Here is a 15,318-nt window from a genome sequence, read left to right on the forward strand (position 1 = left end):
CTGTGACAGGAGTTAGTTTAAATTTCATAAAACTTCTTTGGACATAGAAACCCAAATTTGGTCTGGAAGCGTGTGGGTTTCTGTCACTTACAGTGATTCAGTCCTGCCCTGCGAGGATCTGTTAACTGTGGTTTTTGAACATGAAAGCGGGCTGCAGACATCTGGGATGGTCGCCCACGTCACCTGCTGTCGGCCCACAGCCATTCCCGGGGGGCCCTCATCCTGCGCCTGTCAGAGTCCTTGGAGCCTGCTTTCTGCCTCTTCCCTCTAAGTGTGCTGCCCCAAGCCAGAATTTGGGGTGGGGGTTGTGAAGACATTCAGATGGGCAGTAGTGATTTTAAATGGGTCTGGGACATCAGAAGTTGGTGTCCCACAGGGGTATGTTGGGGGCTCGTGTTGGTTGAGAGGGGGCCCTTTTTGGGTTTATCTGTGGCACCAGATTGCAGAGGTCAGAACACCACTGACCACAATATGTGGGGTTGGGCTAAAGAATCTCTGGGGCTCATAGGCTGGCCTTGTGAGCTCAGGGTGGGTAGCAGGGTCTTTGGGCTTTCTACCACTCTCCATGTTGGGTGCCTCTCCGTACATCAGCGTGCTCGTGGTGCAGCACCAGCACACGACCCCAGCTTCTGTTTCAGTCAGCTCAGTCCTCTGACCCCAAATTCCTGACTCCAAGAGGCTTTCAGACCCATGGCCCACACATCCAGGTGTTCTCTCTCTGGGTTCTCGTAGACATCTTGGACTCCGTGTCTCCCAGCTAGTAAACCCTATGCCCTCACTCCCCAGCCGTGGGGTAACCTCTGCTGCCTGCCTGCCTGCCTCCCCTCCCCACACCATGGTTCCAAGACGTGTCTTATTTCTTCCTTGCCCCAGGCCCTCAAAGACCCCAGGCTCGGAGTGAGGGTGGCCTGTGTGGCTGTCTCTCGGCCTCACTGTGCTCTGTCCTGTGCACATGGGAGCCCCTGTGCTCCACATGTTAGCTTTGCCCGTCCACCCACGTCACCCCCTTCCCTGCGCCTGGACCCCCCTCGATCTGGCCTTGGTGAGGCACCTGCCCCCAGTACACAGGTGGTATTTAAGCTTCATGGAGGCCAGACAGCAGACCCCGAGAGGCCTGTTCTCTCACTCTGTTCCCAGCCACAGAGGGAACTGTAAATGTGTCATGAGTTCTGTACCCCCGATTCAGGGAAGGGAAAGAAAGGTATGCAGAATTTTACAAAGAAAAGGCCTCATTGAGGATGGGTAAGGGTCCCCTCTTCCATCGGTGCAAGGAAGGGCTGTTGTGCTAATGCAAATAGTGTGGGGAAGACAAACAGTGCATGGTACAGATGCACAGGTGTGTGCTACTCAGGTATGGTGCGGGTATCGTGTTTGGCACAGACGTACTCGTGTGTGATACAGGTAAATTCAGGTGCGTGGTACAGAAGCGCTCGTCCGCGGTACAGACGCTCTCAGGTGTGTGGTATAGATGCTCTCAGGTGTTTGGCCCGATGGACTCAGGTGTGTGGTACAGAAACAGATGTGGCCCCAGCCCTCCCAGTGGGAGGCAAGGGTTTGGTCAGCGGAGGCACATTGAGGAGTGGGCAGTTTGGGAGGTGATGGTCACCGGGGACTTGGGTGGCCAGTCAAGGCTTTGGTGCGTTGGGGGTAGTGGTGGGTATGTGGCTGTGTTTCCAGAAGGCCTAGAGGCGGTGGGGCTTAAGGGGCCGGAGGGTCCGCTGGGGAGTCCAGGCTACTTGAAGGGAGCAGATGGTCCTGAGGGCCCCAGCCCTGCCCAGGCCGCCCCATCAGGGTGTGCAGAAACTCCCTTCGATGCGCTGCACCCACATGGTTTCCTGCGCCGGGAGCCAAACCCAGCTCCGAGAGCCGTCATTTGGCCACACGGGGGCAGTGCAGTCACGCCATGCAGGGACGCCTGCCCTGGATGCCTCGTCCACAGCATGACCCATCACGTGCCCAAGGACACGCCAGCACAGAATTAACAGAAGCAGCAGAGAAACTGGAGTGAGTGGGGCTTAAGGTCTGAGGGCAGCAACACCTGTCCTGGAAAGTTGTGAACAAAGACTTAGGCAGCTTTTCACTTACTACTTTGCTTAAGCTGTGCCCTGGGTCCACTTAGACATGGGTGTTTGGGATGGGCAGGCAGAGCTCCCCTGGGGAAGATGGCCTCCGTGAGGCCAGGTCAGCTGCCACAGCCGCCCGCAATACCTGATCACTTGTCCTCTGTCCCCATGTGCCCTCCTCCCTCACCTCCCATCCCTTATTCCCTGTCCCCCGCCTGCACTCCCCCGTTCCCCCTTCCCTGGGCCCTTGATCACCTACTCTCACATACTCCCTCTCTTGCCATTCCAATGGTGTGTTGATGACCCAGCTCTTGACTTGACTTACAGGAAGACGAAGAACCTGCTGGAGACACCGGATTCTCAGCCAGCTTTAGCCTTGGGCTCTTTGTAGAAGAAAATAATCCCGGAATGGTCAGAAAGGCCTGACTTGTGGCCACGGCTATGGTCACACTAAAGTTAACCTAGCCAACTGGGAGAGCCACTTGGGTCAGTCCAGAGGAGCCTGGTCGAGGAGGAAAGCAGGTGGGGGTCTGGGGACAGAGGAGGGCCTCCGCAGGGTGGGTGAGGATTGAGGCCCCTCCTGGGGAGGGGAGGGGCTGCAGGCGAGCAGATGTGCCCTCCCTCCTGTGTTGCTGATCAATCCCCGTGGATCCTCCTGTCACCTGAACCCCTCAGGTCCCCCAGGCAGGGGGGCTGTCCTGCTGGGCAGCGTGGGGCCCCCTCATCCCTCACCCTCACGTCACCCGACAGAGGTGGGCCCAGGAGTAACCTGGGGTTCACAGCTTCTCCATAGCATTACTCACAGTTGCACATGTGAGTAAGTGTGTGTAAGTGCGTGTATGTGATTGGCCAGTGTCTGACGCCCACTAGAGTAGAGGCTCTGGGTGTCTGGCCCATGTCTGCCTCTAAAGCTGGACCATACATACCTGGTGGGTAAATGGGTAAAGCTGGGGATTCTTCCCTCTTGTGTATATATGTGTTAAAATATATATAGCAAAAAAATTCACATTTTTACAGTTTTAAGAGTACAGTTCAGTGGCATTAAGTACATTCACAGTGCTGTGCAGCCAGCACTCCCATCCGTCTCCAGAACTTCTCCTCTTTCCAAACGGAAACTTTGTCCCCATTAAACCCTAACTCCCAGCCCTGGCACCCACCATGTTACTCCACATCTATGGATTTGACTCCTCTTGGGACCTCATCTCAGTGGCAGTATTTGTCTTTTTGTGCTTGGCTTATTTAACTGAGCATCATAACTCCGAGGGTCATCCACATCATAGGTGTCAGAATTCCCTTTCTAGGCTGAATAATATTCTAGTGTTATTATGGAAATGGAATGGAAACCCCACATTTTGCGCACCCATTCATGTGTTGACGGACAGGTTTGTTTCCACGTTTTGGTGGTTGACTTGTGAACATTCGTACACAACTCTCTCTTAAGGTCACTGCTTTCAGTTTTTCGTCAGACGTCTGGTTATGTACCCAGAATGGTAGCTTACGTGGTAATTCTGTGCGGACTTGTCTGAGGAACTTCCATACCACTTTTTACAGCAGCTACCCATTTTCACATTCTTCCCAGTAGTGCACAAGGTTCTCATTTCTCCACGTCCTCGCCAAGAGTTATTAATTTTTGCTAATAGTCACCCTAATGGGTGTGAGGTGACATCCCCTCTTGCGTTTCCCTAACGATCAGTGATGTGGAGCATCTTTTCATGGCCTATTGGCTGTTCATTTGTCTTTGGAGAAATGTCAGTGTCGTGAGGCTTTTCTCCTGTTTTCTTCTAAATGTTTTCTCGCTGATTTCAAATCTCGGATTGATTTTGAAATAGATGTATGGAGTTAGGTAAGGGTCTAACTTTTTTTTTTTTTTGCACGTGCCTATCCATTTTCCTTACCACCATTTGCTGGCAAGACTGTCCTTCCCCATTTAATGGTCTTTGCACCCTTGTCAAACCTCATTGACCATGTATATGAGGGTTAATTTCTCTGTACTCTATTCTTCCATTTGTCTACACTTATCTCTTCGTGGATAAAATTGAGACAGAGGGGGCCCATAATTTGGCCAAGGTCACATGATAAGTGGTGGTTAGGCTTCAGTTTGGACAGAGGGCACCCTAGACCATGCTCTTTCATGCATGGATATGGGGAGTGCGGAGGGCACATCTGACCCTGTCCATCCTTCCCACCAGATGACACTACAGGCCAGCCAGACTGGGCTTCACCTTGTTTAAAAAAGGATCATTTCTGCTCACAATTCAGAGGGTTTTAAGATAGCAAAGTTCCTCTTGAAATTGCCTTCAAACAATACAAAGAGCCAGAGAGGGAAACAAAGCTTCAGGGTCTGCTGGTGCAGGAGACTCCTGGCCCCACGTTCCAGGGAGAAGCTCCTCGTTCCTACAGAGTGCAGGATGGTACAGGAGGGCAGTGCCAGTGAAGGGGAGTGGGGCGTAGGCAGGGGGACAAGGGAAGGCTTCCTGCAGGGCAAGCCCCTCTGTCCCAGGGCAGGAAGTCAGAGAAACTCACCACTTGAGAACATGTCTAATTAGGGCAGAGCCTCACTCTTGTAGGAAGCAAAGAAAGTTCACTTGACATTTGTAAAAGAAGCAACTCAGGAACCAGAAGAAACATCTTAGAACCCAATTTACAGCCAGTATCTGAGAGATGACCAAAGATACTGCATCCATTTAAAAAAGAACTATAAGCTTGGTTTGCAAACATAATTCGTTCTGGAAACATGCTTGTAATCCAAACCACTTGTATCTCAAGCAAATTTCCTCGTGAGAAATAATGGAAACTCAGATGATTCGTTCCACAACCCCAAAGCATTCATATAAAAATGATCACAATACTGTAATATACAAAATAATAAAGAAAATACAAAATAGAAAAGTAAACTAACACTTACCTTTGAAAATCTTCGTGGCTGCTGTGAGGGAAACGAGAGAGGAGGGTTATTGGGAGGACTACTTCCTCTCTCACTAATGGAATCCCTATCTGTTGGCTCAATGGAATCCTTTTCCTTTTGTGCACCTTTAACAAGGAAACTATCCAATGACACTTGCTTTTGCCTCCTTTTGAGGATTTCGCGGAAATGTGACATTGCATTGTGGTTAAACAGATTCATTGCTCGCACTGCTACAGCCTTGTTCGCGTGGTGCTTTTCTACAAAATTTTGCACTGTTTCCCGCATTTTACACATCTCCTTGATATCATTTGAAGCGAGGGATTCCTCGGCCTTTTTCTCCTCCTCCCCTGCATACGAGATCTCCCCCATAAATTCTAGCTCTTGCTCGCGATGCAGATTCATCAGTTCGTTGGTGGTCGGCTCCTGGCCATTCTCCTCCACCAGTTCCTGAATGTCATCCTCATTCACCTCCAGTCCCCTGGTCTTCCCCAAGGACACAGTTTCATCGACAACTGGCGGCTGCTGTTCATGAGCAAGCCCCTCCAAGTCAGGTCCAAGAATGCACCCGGGCCACGGGTTTCTCCAAGCAGAACTGAGGGTTCTCTCAGTGCCCCCATCCCAGGCTTTATCGATGATCTTGAGGCAGTTCACGGTGTGGAAATGATTTTTCCAAAACTCTCGGACAGTGAGGTTTGTTCCTTCAGTCACATGAAGCATCGCTGAATAGTGCTTTGGTGTAAAGCCTTTTAAAGTTTGAAATGACTTGCTGATCCATGGGCTGGAGGACTGGAGTGGTGTTGGGAGGAAGGAATTTGACCTTAATGAACTCAAATTCCTCCAGTAAGTTGTCCTCAAAGCCTGGAGGCTAAGCTGTGGCATCACCCATAACCAGCAAGGCTTTGGATGGTAGATTCTTTTCTTTTTTTTTTTTTAATTTTATTTTTTAAAATTTACATCCAAATTAGTTAGCATATAGTGCAACAATGATTTCAGGAGTAGATTCCTTAGTACCCCTTACCCATTTATACCATCCCCCCTCCCACGACCCCTCCAGTAACCCTGTTTGTTCTCCATATTTAGAGTTTCTTATGTTTTGTCCCCCTCCCTGTTTTTATATTATTTTTGTTTCCCTTCTCTTATGTTCATCTGTTTTGTCTCTTAAAGTCCTCATATGAGGGAAGTCATATGATTTTTGTCTTTCTCTGATTAATTTCACTTAGCCTAATACCCTCCAGTTCCATCCACGTGGTTGCAAATGGCAAGATTTCATTCTCTTTTTTTTAATTTTTTAATGTTTATTTATTTTTGAAAGAGAGCAAGAGAGAGTGGGGGAGGGGTAGTGAGAGAGGGAGGCAAGAATCCGAAGCAGGCTCCAGGCTCTGAGCTGTCAGCACAGAGCCCAATGCGGGGCTCAAACTCATGAACTGCAAGGTCATGACCTGAGCCAAAGTCGGACGCTCAACCGACTGAGCCACCCAGGTGCCCCAAGATTTCATTCTTTTTGATTGCCAAGCAGTACTCCACTGTGTATATATACCACATCTTCTTTATCCATTCATCCATCGATGGACATTTGGGCTCTTTCCATACTTTGGCTATTGTCGATAGTGCTGCTATAAACATGGGGGTGCATGTGTCCCTTCAAAACAGCACACCTGTATCCCGTGGATAAATGCCTAGTAGTGCAATTGCTGGGTCATAGGGTAGTTCTATTTTTAGTTTTTTGAGGGACCTCCATAGTTACTGTTTTCCAGAGTGGCTGTACCAGCTTGCATTCCCAGGTAGATTCTTTTCTAAAAGGTATTTCTTCACTGCCGGACCAAAGACCTCGTTGATCCACTCAATGAGCAAGATACGTGTGCCCCAAGCCTTGCTGTTGGACCCACACATGACATTTAACTGGCTCTTCTGCACCTTGCATTTCCTGAAGGCTCGTAGATTCTCGGAATGATACCCGAGTGGGGGCTTGACTTTGAAATCCCCACTTGCACTAGCACAAAACGAGGGTGAGACGGTCTTTCACGGGCCTGTGACCAGGCACTGCATTGTCTTCTTCTGTAATGTACATCCTCTTTGGTATCTCTTTCCAAAACAGCCCCATCGCATCACAGTTAAAAACTTGCTCCGGCAGGTAACACTCAGAAGCCATGAGCTTCTGGAACTCGGTAGCAAACACCTCCGCTGCCTTAGCATCTGAACTCGTAGCCTCTCTGTGCCCCACAACACTATGGATGCCACTTAAAGTTATCAAACCATCCCCTGCTTGCTTTGAAGCCTTCTTCGTTTTCTGTTGATGTACCTGGCAGTTTACTTACGAGGTCGGTGTACAAGGCCTTTGCCTTCTCTCAGATGAAGTTCTCATTCACAGTGTCACCTGCTGGTCGCTTCTCATTTACCCAAACCAGAAGCAACTTTTCTACATCTTCCAGAACACGTGGCCGTTGCTTTGATGTTCTCATAACTCCTTTTGCTGCATTTGGCTCCCTTATTTGTTCTTTGTTCTTTAGTATCGTGCAAATGGTCAATGTAGACTTCTTATAAAATCTTGCAGTTTCAGCCAATCACATACCTCGTTCGTATGTCTTGATTTCCTTCTTCCACTGTAATCATCTCCCACCACCTTTCTTTTCAGCCTTTCCCTGCTTGGGGCCATTGTGTATGTTCACACAGATGTTGACTACAGCATTAATAACCTCCTGTCATAGACTGCATGTAATGGAACTGGCAATGAGGCAGCAGAGGAGAGGGTCTATGTCTGCAGGCAGCCTGACCTAGAATGAAGCAAAGCATTCCTAGGCTCACTCTTGTCTGGAAAAGCAACGGACTGTCCACGGGTGCTTTGAAGTGACAAAAATACACCAGTGCCGGTTGTGGGCACCTTCCAATGTTCTGAAAAATCACTGATTTCTGCCAGACACTGTGGCCTGAGACTGCACATGGGAGACAGGCATCCACAATCCCATTGAGAAAGAGAGGGAACAATTGGCTCGGCTGTGATGTGACGTTTGGTGTCACGTACTACTCGTATCTGAAGACTTGTTCGTTTATCAAGTTAAAACTTACTAGATATGTTTGTTCTTGCAGAACACTTACAGAATAAGTTACTTGCAATCCAAGGTTTTACTGAAATTCTATAAGAAAGAAAACAAAATGAGAAATCTTAGAGGTTAAAAATATACTATCTGGAAGGGAAAAGGCTGAAGAACAGGAAAAAAAAAAAAAAACTAGGGAAGAAAATTTCAAAACAAAAATGGGGCCATTTTCCAGAACTAAAGGAGGTAGGGCTACTTTGGAAGGACACTCCAGATGGACAAGGCCATGCTTAAGAGCATCAGAGCCCAGGGACAAGGAGGCCCTTACTGTCTCAGAGGAGGACAGGTGACCCTGAGACTTGAAGGGACTGGCCACACGGCAGGGACAGCACAAGGGAAGGTTGTGTCCACTGTGAATTCTGCTACTTGCTGTAAAGACAAGGTTTTCAAGACCTTTTCCTCCTGCGTTCCTTTAACTAGGACACTCCTAGAAGACACATTCCAGGAAGCTGAGTGAACAGACCAAGAGGAAGGGCTGGAATTTGGGGAATAACTGGCATGAGGACAAGTCGAAGGGAGCCAGGATGAGGGGTGATGGCAGAGCTGCCCACGTGGAGTGTGATCCGACTCGCGGACTCTGCGGAAGGCGCATTTTCAGAGCTGCTGAAGGATGTGGAGGACAGTTACTTCAAAGAAAACCAAGCAAATGAGTCATGTTCAGTTAGGGCTGGGGGGGTTGGGAGTGGGGAGAGGCTGTACAAGAAAGGAAATAAATTACAGTAAATATGTCAGGAAATAAACTGTGGTAAATTGGCCCTCTTCTCCCCTCCCCCACCCTCTTTTCTGTCCCCATAGTGGGTGGTTCTCAGCTCTGGGGCTGCAGCCAGGTACAAGGTGGATGAGAGTTCCTGCACCTTCCCCCAAATCCCAATGCCAGGTGGTGAGGGACACAGGGGTGGCTTCTGCCTCTAGAGGTAACTTGCACTGAGGGAAGTGAGGCCAGGCCAGGACGAGCTGGGAAGAGCCTCGCAGTCAGAGGGAATAGCACCTGTGAAGGCCGATGGGGGAAGGCCTATGATGCAGGCAAGGTGATTGGCAGGGCCTGGATGGTCTTTGCTGTGGGCTCTTCACAAGTGTGGACTGCTTGGGAGTGGGTGGCTTATGCCCATCAAGGGCAGTCTCCGGGGAGGAGGGGGAGCTGGACACTGGCTTTCCTCTGCACCGGGGGCTGTGCAGCATCACCAGTGCTGGGCCCGTCCTGGGAAGTGGCAGCGAGGTGTTCCTCATGGTGTGGGAACAGCGAGGCTAAAAGGGAGCCCCGGGGGTGTGGAGCTGCTGTCTTCCCAGGTGGGGGAGTGCCAGCTCTTACTACAAAGGTCCAAACTGGGAGACGGTCCCGCAATTGGCCTGGACCCACCTGACTTCTGCCAAGATGTGCCCTCTCCCTCCTTGGAAATCATACACACGTGTACTTATTGAACAACAACCAAAAAAAAAAAAAAAAGTACTACATGCTTCCTGCAAAAATGTTCAGGAATTGTAGAAATTAAAAGAAAATTACAGTTCACCTGTAACCTCAGTTTTTCTCTGTGCACAATGCACATTACAAATGTTGGATCAAAATGCAACTACTGCATTTAGCTACTTAGAAATACAATATATCGCAATAGAGCTGCAAGTTTACCTGTCACCTGCGGTAATTTCAGGTGTGCACCAGGAAAGGAGCAGGGAGAGCAGACGGACAGTGGTGGCCTTGGTATGGAGTGGGTCTTCTGAGGGCACAGGAACAGGCTGCTCCCCTGCGGGTATCTAGAGAAGAGCATTTCTGTGAGGGGACAGCGAAGGCACGGGTTCTGAGGCTCACATTCAGAGCACAGCAGTGAGTCTACGAAGGGAAGGACTTTGGGAGCGTGTGGGGAGTTGGGAGTTTGCTCAGAGCCTGGTGGGGCCTAGAGAAATAACTTTGGCTGCAGCTGTGGGACTGGACGGGGAGCCTCTACTGGACTAGATGTGGCGAAGCCCGGTGGGGCTGGGATGAGGGGTGGGTCCTTGAGACCACCCAGGGACTAGACTTGGGATGGGGGTGGAGCGATCCCAAGGCGGGCTAGGTGAGGACAGTGGCGTCGGAGCGCGCTGGGGTCTCTGGTGTCCCCTCAGACGCTGGGCAGAGACCACAGGATGTGAGGCCGGGCTCCTGGGGGGTGTGGGGGTGGTGCAAAGTCAGGACGCCTGGTGGAGCAGGGGAGGGGGCCACAGACCTTCAGGGTGGAAGAGAAGGAGCCGCCGCCGTGGCCCAGGGAGGAGGGGGAGGGGGGGGATACGCGCCTGCAGAGTGCGGGTGAGCCGAGCAGGGCCCCAGCCTGGTGGGTTCTGGACTGGGACATCCGCAAAGACCTGGCCGGTCCTGGAAAGTTCAGGACGAACGTATTATGTTAATATTTTATAGTTTGTAAAACTTAAAAAAAAAAAAAAAATGTTTATTGATTTTTTTTTTTTAATTTTTTTAAATGTTTTTTTATTTATTTTTGGGACAGAGAGAGACAGAGCATGAACGGGGGAGGGGCAGAGAGAGAGGGAGACACAGAATCGGAAACAGGCTCCAGGCTCTGAGCCATCAGCCCAGAGCCTGACGCGGGGCTCGAACTCACGGACCGCGAGATCGTGACCTGGCTGAAGTCGGACGCTTAACCGACTGCGCCACCCAGGCGCCCCTAAATGTTTATTGATTTTAAGAGCGACAGAGAGAGGGAGAGAATCCCATCAGCGTGGAGTCCATGCCCGGCTCAAACGCCCCAGCTTTGGGATGGTGACCTGGGCTGAAATCCCGAGTCCCACACTTGCTCCACCGAGCCGCCCAGGCGCCCCTACAGTTCATAAAACTTTTTAGTCCTTTTGATTCTTCGCGATTACCGCAGGACCGAGGCCGCAGGAGAGGGGAGGGCAGGGGAGGGGAGCCTGGGCCCCACTTCTCTGCAGCGCAGGTGCCGGCTCTGCCTCCGAGGGAGCAGGTGGGTGGGGACGCGTGACTGGGGGCGGTGAGTAGAGTCTGGGGCTCCCGCCGGGAGCACAGGGGCCTCGAAGGGCACAGGGCACCCCCGAGGAGCGGACGGAGTCCTGGACAGACCTCGGGGACGCGATGCGCGCGCGCGCCCCCTGCCGCCTCCCGGGTCCGCTGGGCCGCGGGGCGGGGCGGGGCGGCTCGCGTGCCGGGGTGGGGCCGTCCTTCCGCAGCCGCGGCCGCTGCGGGTCCCCGAGATGCGAGCGCCGGCAGCCGCGCCACCAGAGCTCCCGGCCCGGGTAAGTGCGCAGGGGCGCGCCCCGCTGGCCCCGCTGGCTCTGCCCTCCTGCCGCCCCATCCTCGCCGCCGTGGGCCGTGGGGTCCGACCGGCCACTTCTTAACTGAAAATGGAAACGGGACGTTTGAGGGAAGCCGACCCTCTGCCCCTGCTCGTGGCCCCTGCTCGTGGCCCCTCGGTCCCCCCGCCCCCGCAAGCTGTGGATCGAAGCTCCTGCCTGTGACCCACCGCCTTGGGGCCGGGGGGGGGGGGCTAATTGCCCTTTGCTCTCGGTCCAGTTTCTTTCAGTAGCTCTTTTGGGCACATGCTGGCAGGGGGCTTCGCCCTGTCCCCCCCCCCCCCCAGCCCTCCCCAGGGCGGCGACCTGCCCCCCCCCCGCCAGCCCTCCCCAGGGCGGCGAGTGGAGGAGGCCGGAGGTGGGGGTCCTTGGAGCTGGGGCGGCGCAGCTTGACGCCCTCCTTCCGGGCGGGAGCACCAGCCTTGGTGCTCACACTTGGGAAGAGCGGAAGGGCCTGTGTTCCAGGAATTCGCTCGGTTTCGGTTAGCGGCACCAAGAAAGGTTTTTTCCCCAAAAGTCTTCATTCGAGTGGTCAAAAATCCCAGACTGTGGGCCCAGCACAGACCATCAGGGACCTCCCGACCCTGTTGTTCCCACTGTGACTCCAGTTGGTTAAGGGGCCACCCTCAGGGGCAGGTGAGGGGTCAGGGTCGGAGGTCAGAGGCCTCGGGCAGCTCTGTTCTTGCGTCCTCCCTCCTCTGTGTCCAGGGGCTGGGGCTGGAGGCATCTTCCCCCTTTGGAATTGCCCAGTGGGCCTTCAGCTTTGGCTGCCCCAGGTATCTCATGGGGGGTGGAGGGAAGCCCCTACGACTTACCCGTGGCCTCTGTTTGACCAGCCGTAGCTAGTCCTTGAGGGGCTTGACGCAAAAGGGGGTGCTTAAGTGTGTGCCTGGGACATCTGTCCCCAAGCTCTGGATCCTTGACAGTTGTGTACCCGGCCTTTTCTTGGCCTGGTCAGCAGCCTGACTCACTGAGGGCAGTCTTCAGACAGCCTCTGGTAGAGGCCGGCCCCTAAGCCTGGACAGCCTCCACCCAACATCCGCCATTAGGGATCATGTCTGGCTTCTGCAGGCTCCCGGATGGGAGCCCTATCATGGTGGCGCTCTTAGCACCCACCATTAAGAGGAGACCCTGTGCTGATGTGCAGGCTGTCTCCACTCCTGGTGGGGGGCTAGCAGGCAGAGCAGCCCGGCATGGGAAGCTGTGTGGTCAGCAGCGGCCCTGCAGCGGCCTGTGGCTGGCACTTACCTCCTTTATGATGAGGATTTTGCTGGTAACTGCTGGAGTTTGGACTCAGACCTCCTGGTGCAGTTCAGCAGCACTGCGTGCCTGTGGAAAGATGGCTGGGGACACACACCCAGACAGGGGTGATGGGGCACCACTGCATGGGGAGGGGTTTTAATTTTGGGACAGCCATTGCTTTTACCATAAGAGAAAAATTCTCATAAAAGCTCAGGTTTCTCCAAAGAAACCCACAGTCAGCTCAGAGCTTAGCAGCGATGGAAGGTCCACAAACCACCGTGTTGGGCCCAGCTCCCACCCGCGGGTTCCCCTGTGGTGCCCAGGCTTCTGGCCACCTCCCACCCCAGCAATGACCATGGTTGCAGAAAAGACCCTGGTCCAGGCCAACCGCAGGCCACAAGGAGCCCAGTGTGGAGGGTCTCCTGCCTTCCCCCTCCCCTGCTTACTGACGAGGCGTCTGTCACCTGCATCTGAGGCAGAGACCTGTGTCTTGCCTCAGAGGGGCGTTTCTTCAAGGAGTTTGGTCCTATCCCAAGGAGGCTTCATCTTTTTGAGGAGAGGGCACGTATTTAGTAAAATGGAGCAACCTACTGCCATACTATCCACTTCCTACATGTTGGGTTCCTAGGGCAGAAACCTCAGCACAGATGGAACCCCAAACTGTGGTTTTTCCAGCGAGTTCTGTGGGGGGTGGTGTCAATGGGCCGACTCCTTTAATTTCTTCCACACAAACCCCAATGGGGGTGGTGTCTGGAGACTTTTATCTGCCCTTGGTTGTTGCTTTTTGCCATAACCTGTGTTTTGGGGGTCATTCTGAATGCTGAGGTGGAGACATGGAGGGAGAACGTGGCTTTGTGGGGCAGGCAGGCAGCGTGCAAGACGGAGCCTGGATCCTGTCCCAGCTTCTGCTTTGGGGCAGAGGGCTGTGGGTGAAGGGTAACTAGGGGGTCAGTGCCACCCCCCGTAGGAGTGTCCCTGGCCCCCTCCTCATCTTCTCTGTCATCTCCTCCACCCCCACACCATCCCTGCTCCTGGCTTGGGGCTCATTTGAGGAATGGTGATGCTGGGGATGGGGTCTCCTTCACCTTTTAAAAAAAATTTTTTTTAATGTTTTTATTTATTTTTTTGAGACAGAGGGAGACAGAGCATGAGCAGGGGAGGGGCAGAGAGAGAGGGAGACACAGAATCGGAAGCAGGCTCCAGGCTCTGAGCTGTCAGCACAGAGCCCGACGCGGGGCTCAAACTCACGGAGTGTGAGATCATGATCTGAGCTGAAGTCGGACACTCAACCGACTGAGCCACCCAGGCGCCCCGGTTCTCCTTCACCTTTGGCTTCACGGGTGGCTCTGTGGGCTGTTGAGTGCTTGGCCCCTCTCGGGGTGCAAGGAAACATCCCTGGCCTTTTGTCCCCCTAAGCTGGGGCCAGGCCTGGGATGGTGACCTTGCACTCTGGCCTCCAGCCACTGAAGGCCTGACCTGGCTTCCCAGAGAAGTGCACGCACGCATGGTGGCCGTGGCACAGGGTGAGGCTGAGAAGGCCAAAGCATCTGTCCATCCGTTTGTGTTGTAGCCCGCAGCCGCCAGGCCACATCCCTGCACATGCTCCAGAACGCTCCTGTGCTTGCCCACTTCATCCCTGGCAGCCCAGAAATGTACATCTGTCCCCCAGGGCCCTGCAGCTCCCACCCATTGTCCGCTCCCTCTGTGCAGAACACCCTCAGACATTTTCAGTGTGCTCTATCCACTTCTCCACTCTGGAAACTCCACCTGTATTTGCATATAGATTTGTGTTGTGCTTTTCGTTGAGGTAAAACTCACATAACCTAAAAGTAACCATTTAAAAATGTATCGTTCAGTGTATTTATTTAGCATATCGCCGAAGTTGGGCACCTACCACCTCTGTCTACTTCCAAAACATTTTCTTTTTTTTTCTTTATTTATTTTTGGGACAGAGAGAGACAGAGCATGAACGGGGGAGGGGCAGAGAGAGAGGGAGACACAGAATCGGAAACAGGCTCCGGGCTCCGAGCCATCGGCCCAGAGCCCGACGCGGGGCTCGAACTCACGGACCGCGAGATCGTGACCTGGCTGAAGTCGGACGCTCAACCGACTGCGCCACCCAGGCGCCCCTTTTCAACGTTTTTTATTTATTTTTGGGACAGAGAGAGACAGAGCATGAACGGGGAGGGGCAGAGAGAGAGGGAGACACAGAATCGGAAACAGGCTCCGGGGTCCGAGCCATCAGCCCAGAGCCCGACGCGGGGCTCGAACTCACGGACCGCGAGATCGTGACCTGGCTGAAGTCGGACGCTCAACCGACTGCGCCACCCAGGCACCCCCAAAACATTTTCTTCACCCCAAGTTAAACTCTGCACCCATTAAACAGTCATTCCCCATTCCTTCCTCCCAGCCCTGGCAACCACTGCCCTACTTTCTGTCTATGGGTTTGCCTGTTGTGGACATTCCTTCCACATGGAACCCATACCTGACCCTTTGTGTCTGTCTTCTCTCGTGTATCTTCATGGCTCATTTGTGTGGTGGTGCGCATCAGAACCCCATTCCTTTATGTGGCTGTGTGCATAGACCACACTTCGTTTATCTGTTCATCAGTTGGTGGGCTTTGGGTGGTTTATGCTTTTTGGCTCTTTGTGAATAATGAAGCTATGAGCGTTTGTGTGCCAGATTTTGTTTAAATGTGTGTTTTCAATTCTCTTGAACTTAC

The 15,318-nt window shown here is 52.8% G+C and overlaps 1 protein-coding gene across 3 annotated transcripts in view; it reads left to right on the forward strand.

Moving 5' to 3' along the window:
* The first annotated feature begins 20 nt into the window (after nt 1-20).
* Nucleotides 21-15,318, forward strand: part of AHRR (aryl hydrocarbon receptor repressor) — a 93,352-nt gene continuing 78,054 nt past the window's right edge. Inside the window, exon 1 of one of the 3 annotated variants that reach the window (XM_058707606.1) lies at nt 21-2,585. Coding sequence is in view for 1 of the 3 variants with exons in the window: in XM_058707458.1 (XP_058563441.1) it covers nt 11,137-11,297 (161 nt within the window). In the remaining 2 variants the exon portion in view is untranslated. Of the gene's footprint in view, nt 2,586-11,136; nt 11,298-15,318 lie in introns of those variants that run through there. The other 2 variants (XM_058707458.1, XM_058707523.1) reach the window with 2 other exon arrangements.

The sequence above is a fragment of the Neofelis nebulosa genome, chromosome 1 (assembly GCF_028018385.1).
Source record: "Neofelis nebulosa isolate mNeoNeb1 chromosome 1, mNeoNeb1.pri, whole genome shotgun sequence".
Classification (NCBI taxonomy): domain Eukaryota; kingdom Metazoa; phylum Chordata; class Mammalia; order Carnivora; family Felidae; genus Neofelis; species Neofelis nebulosa.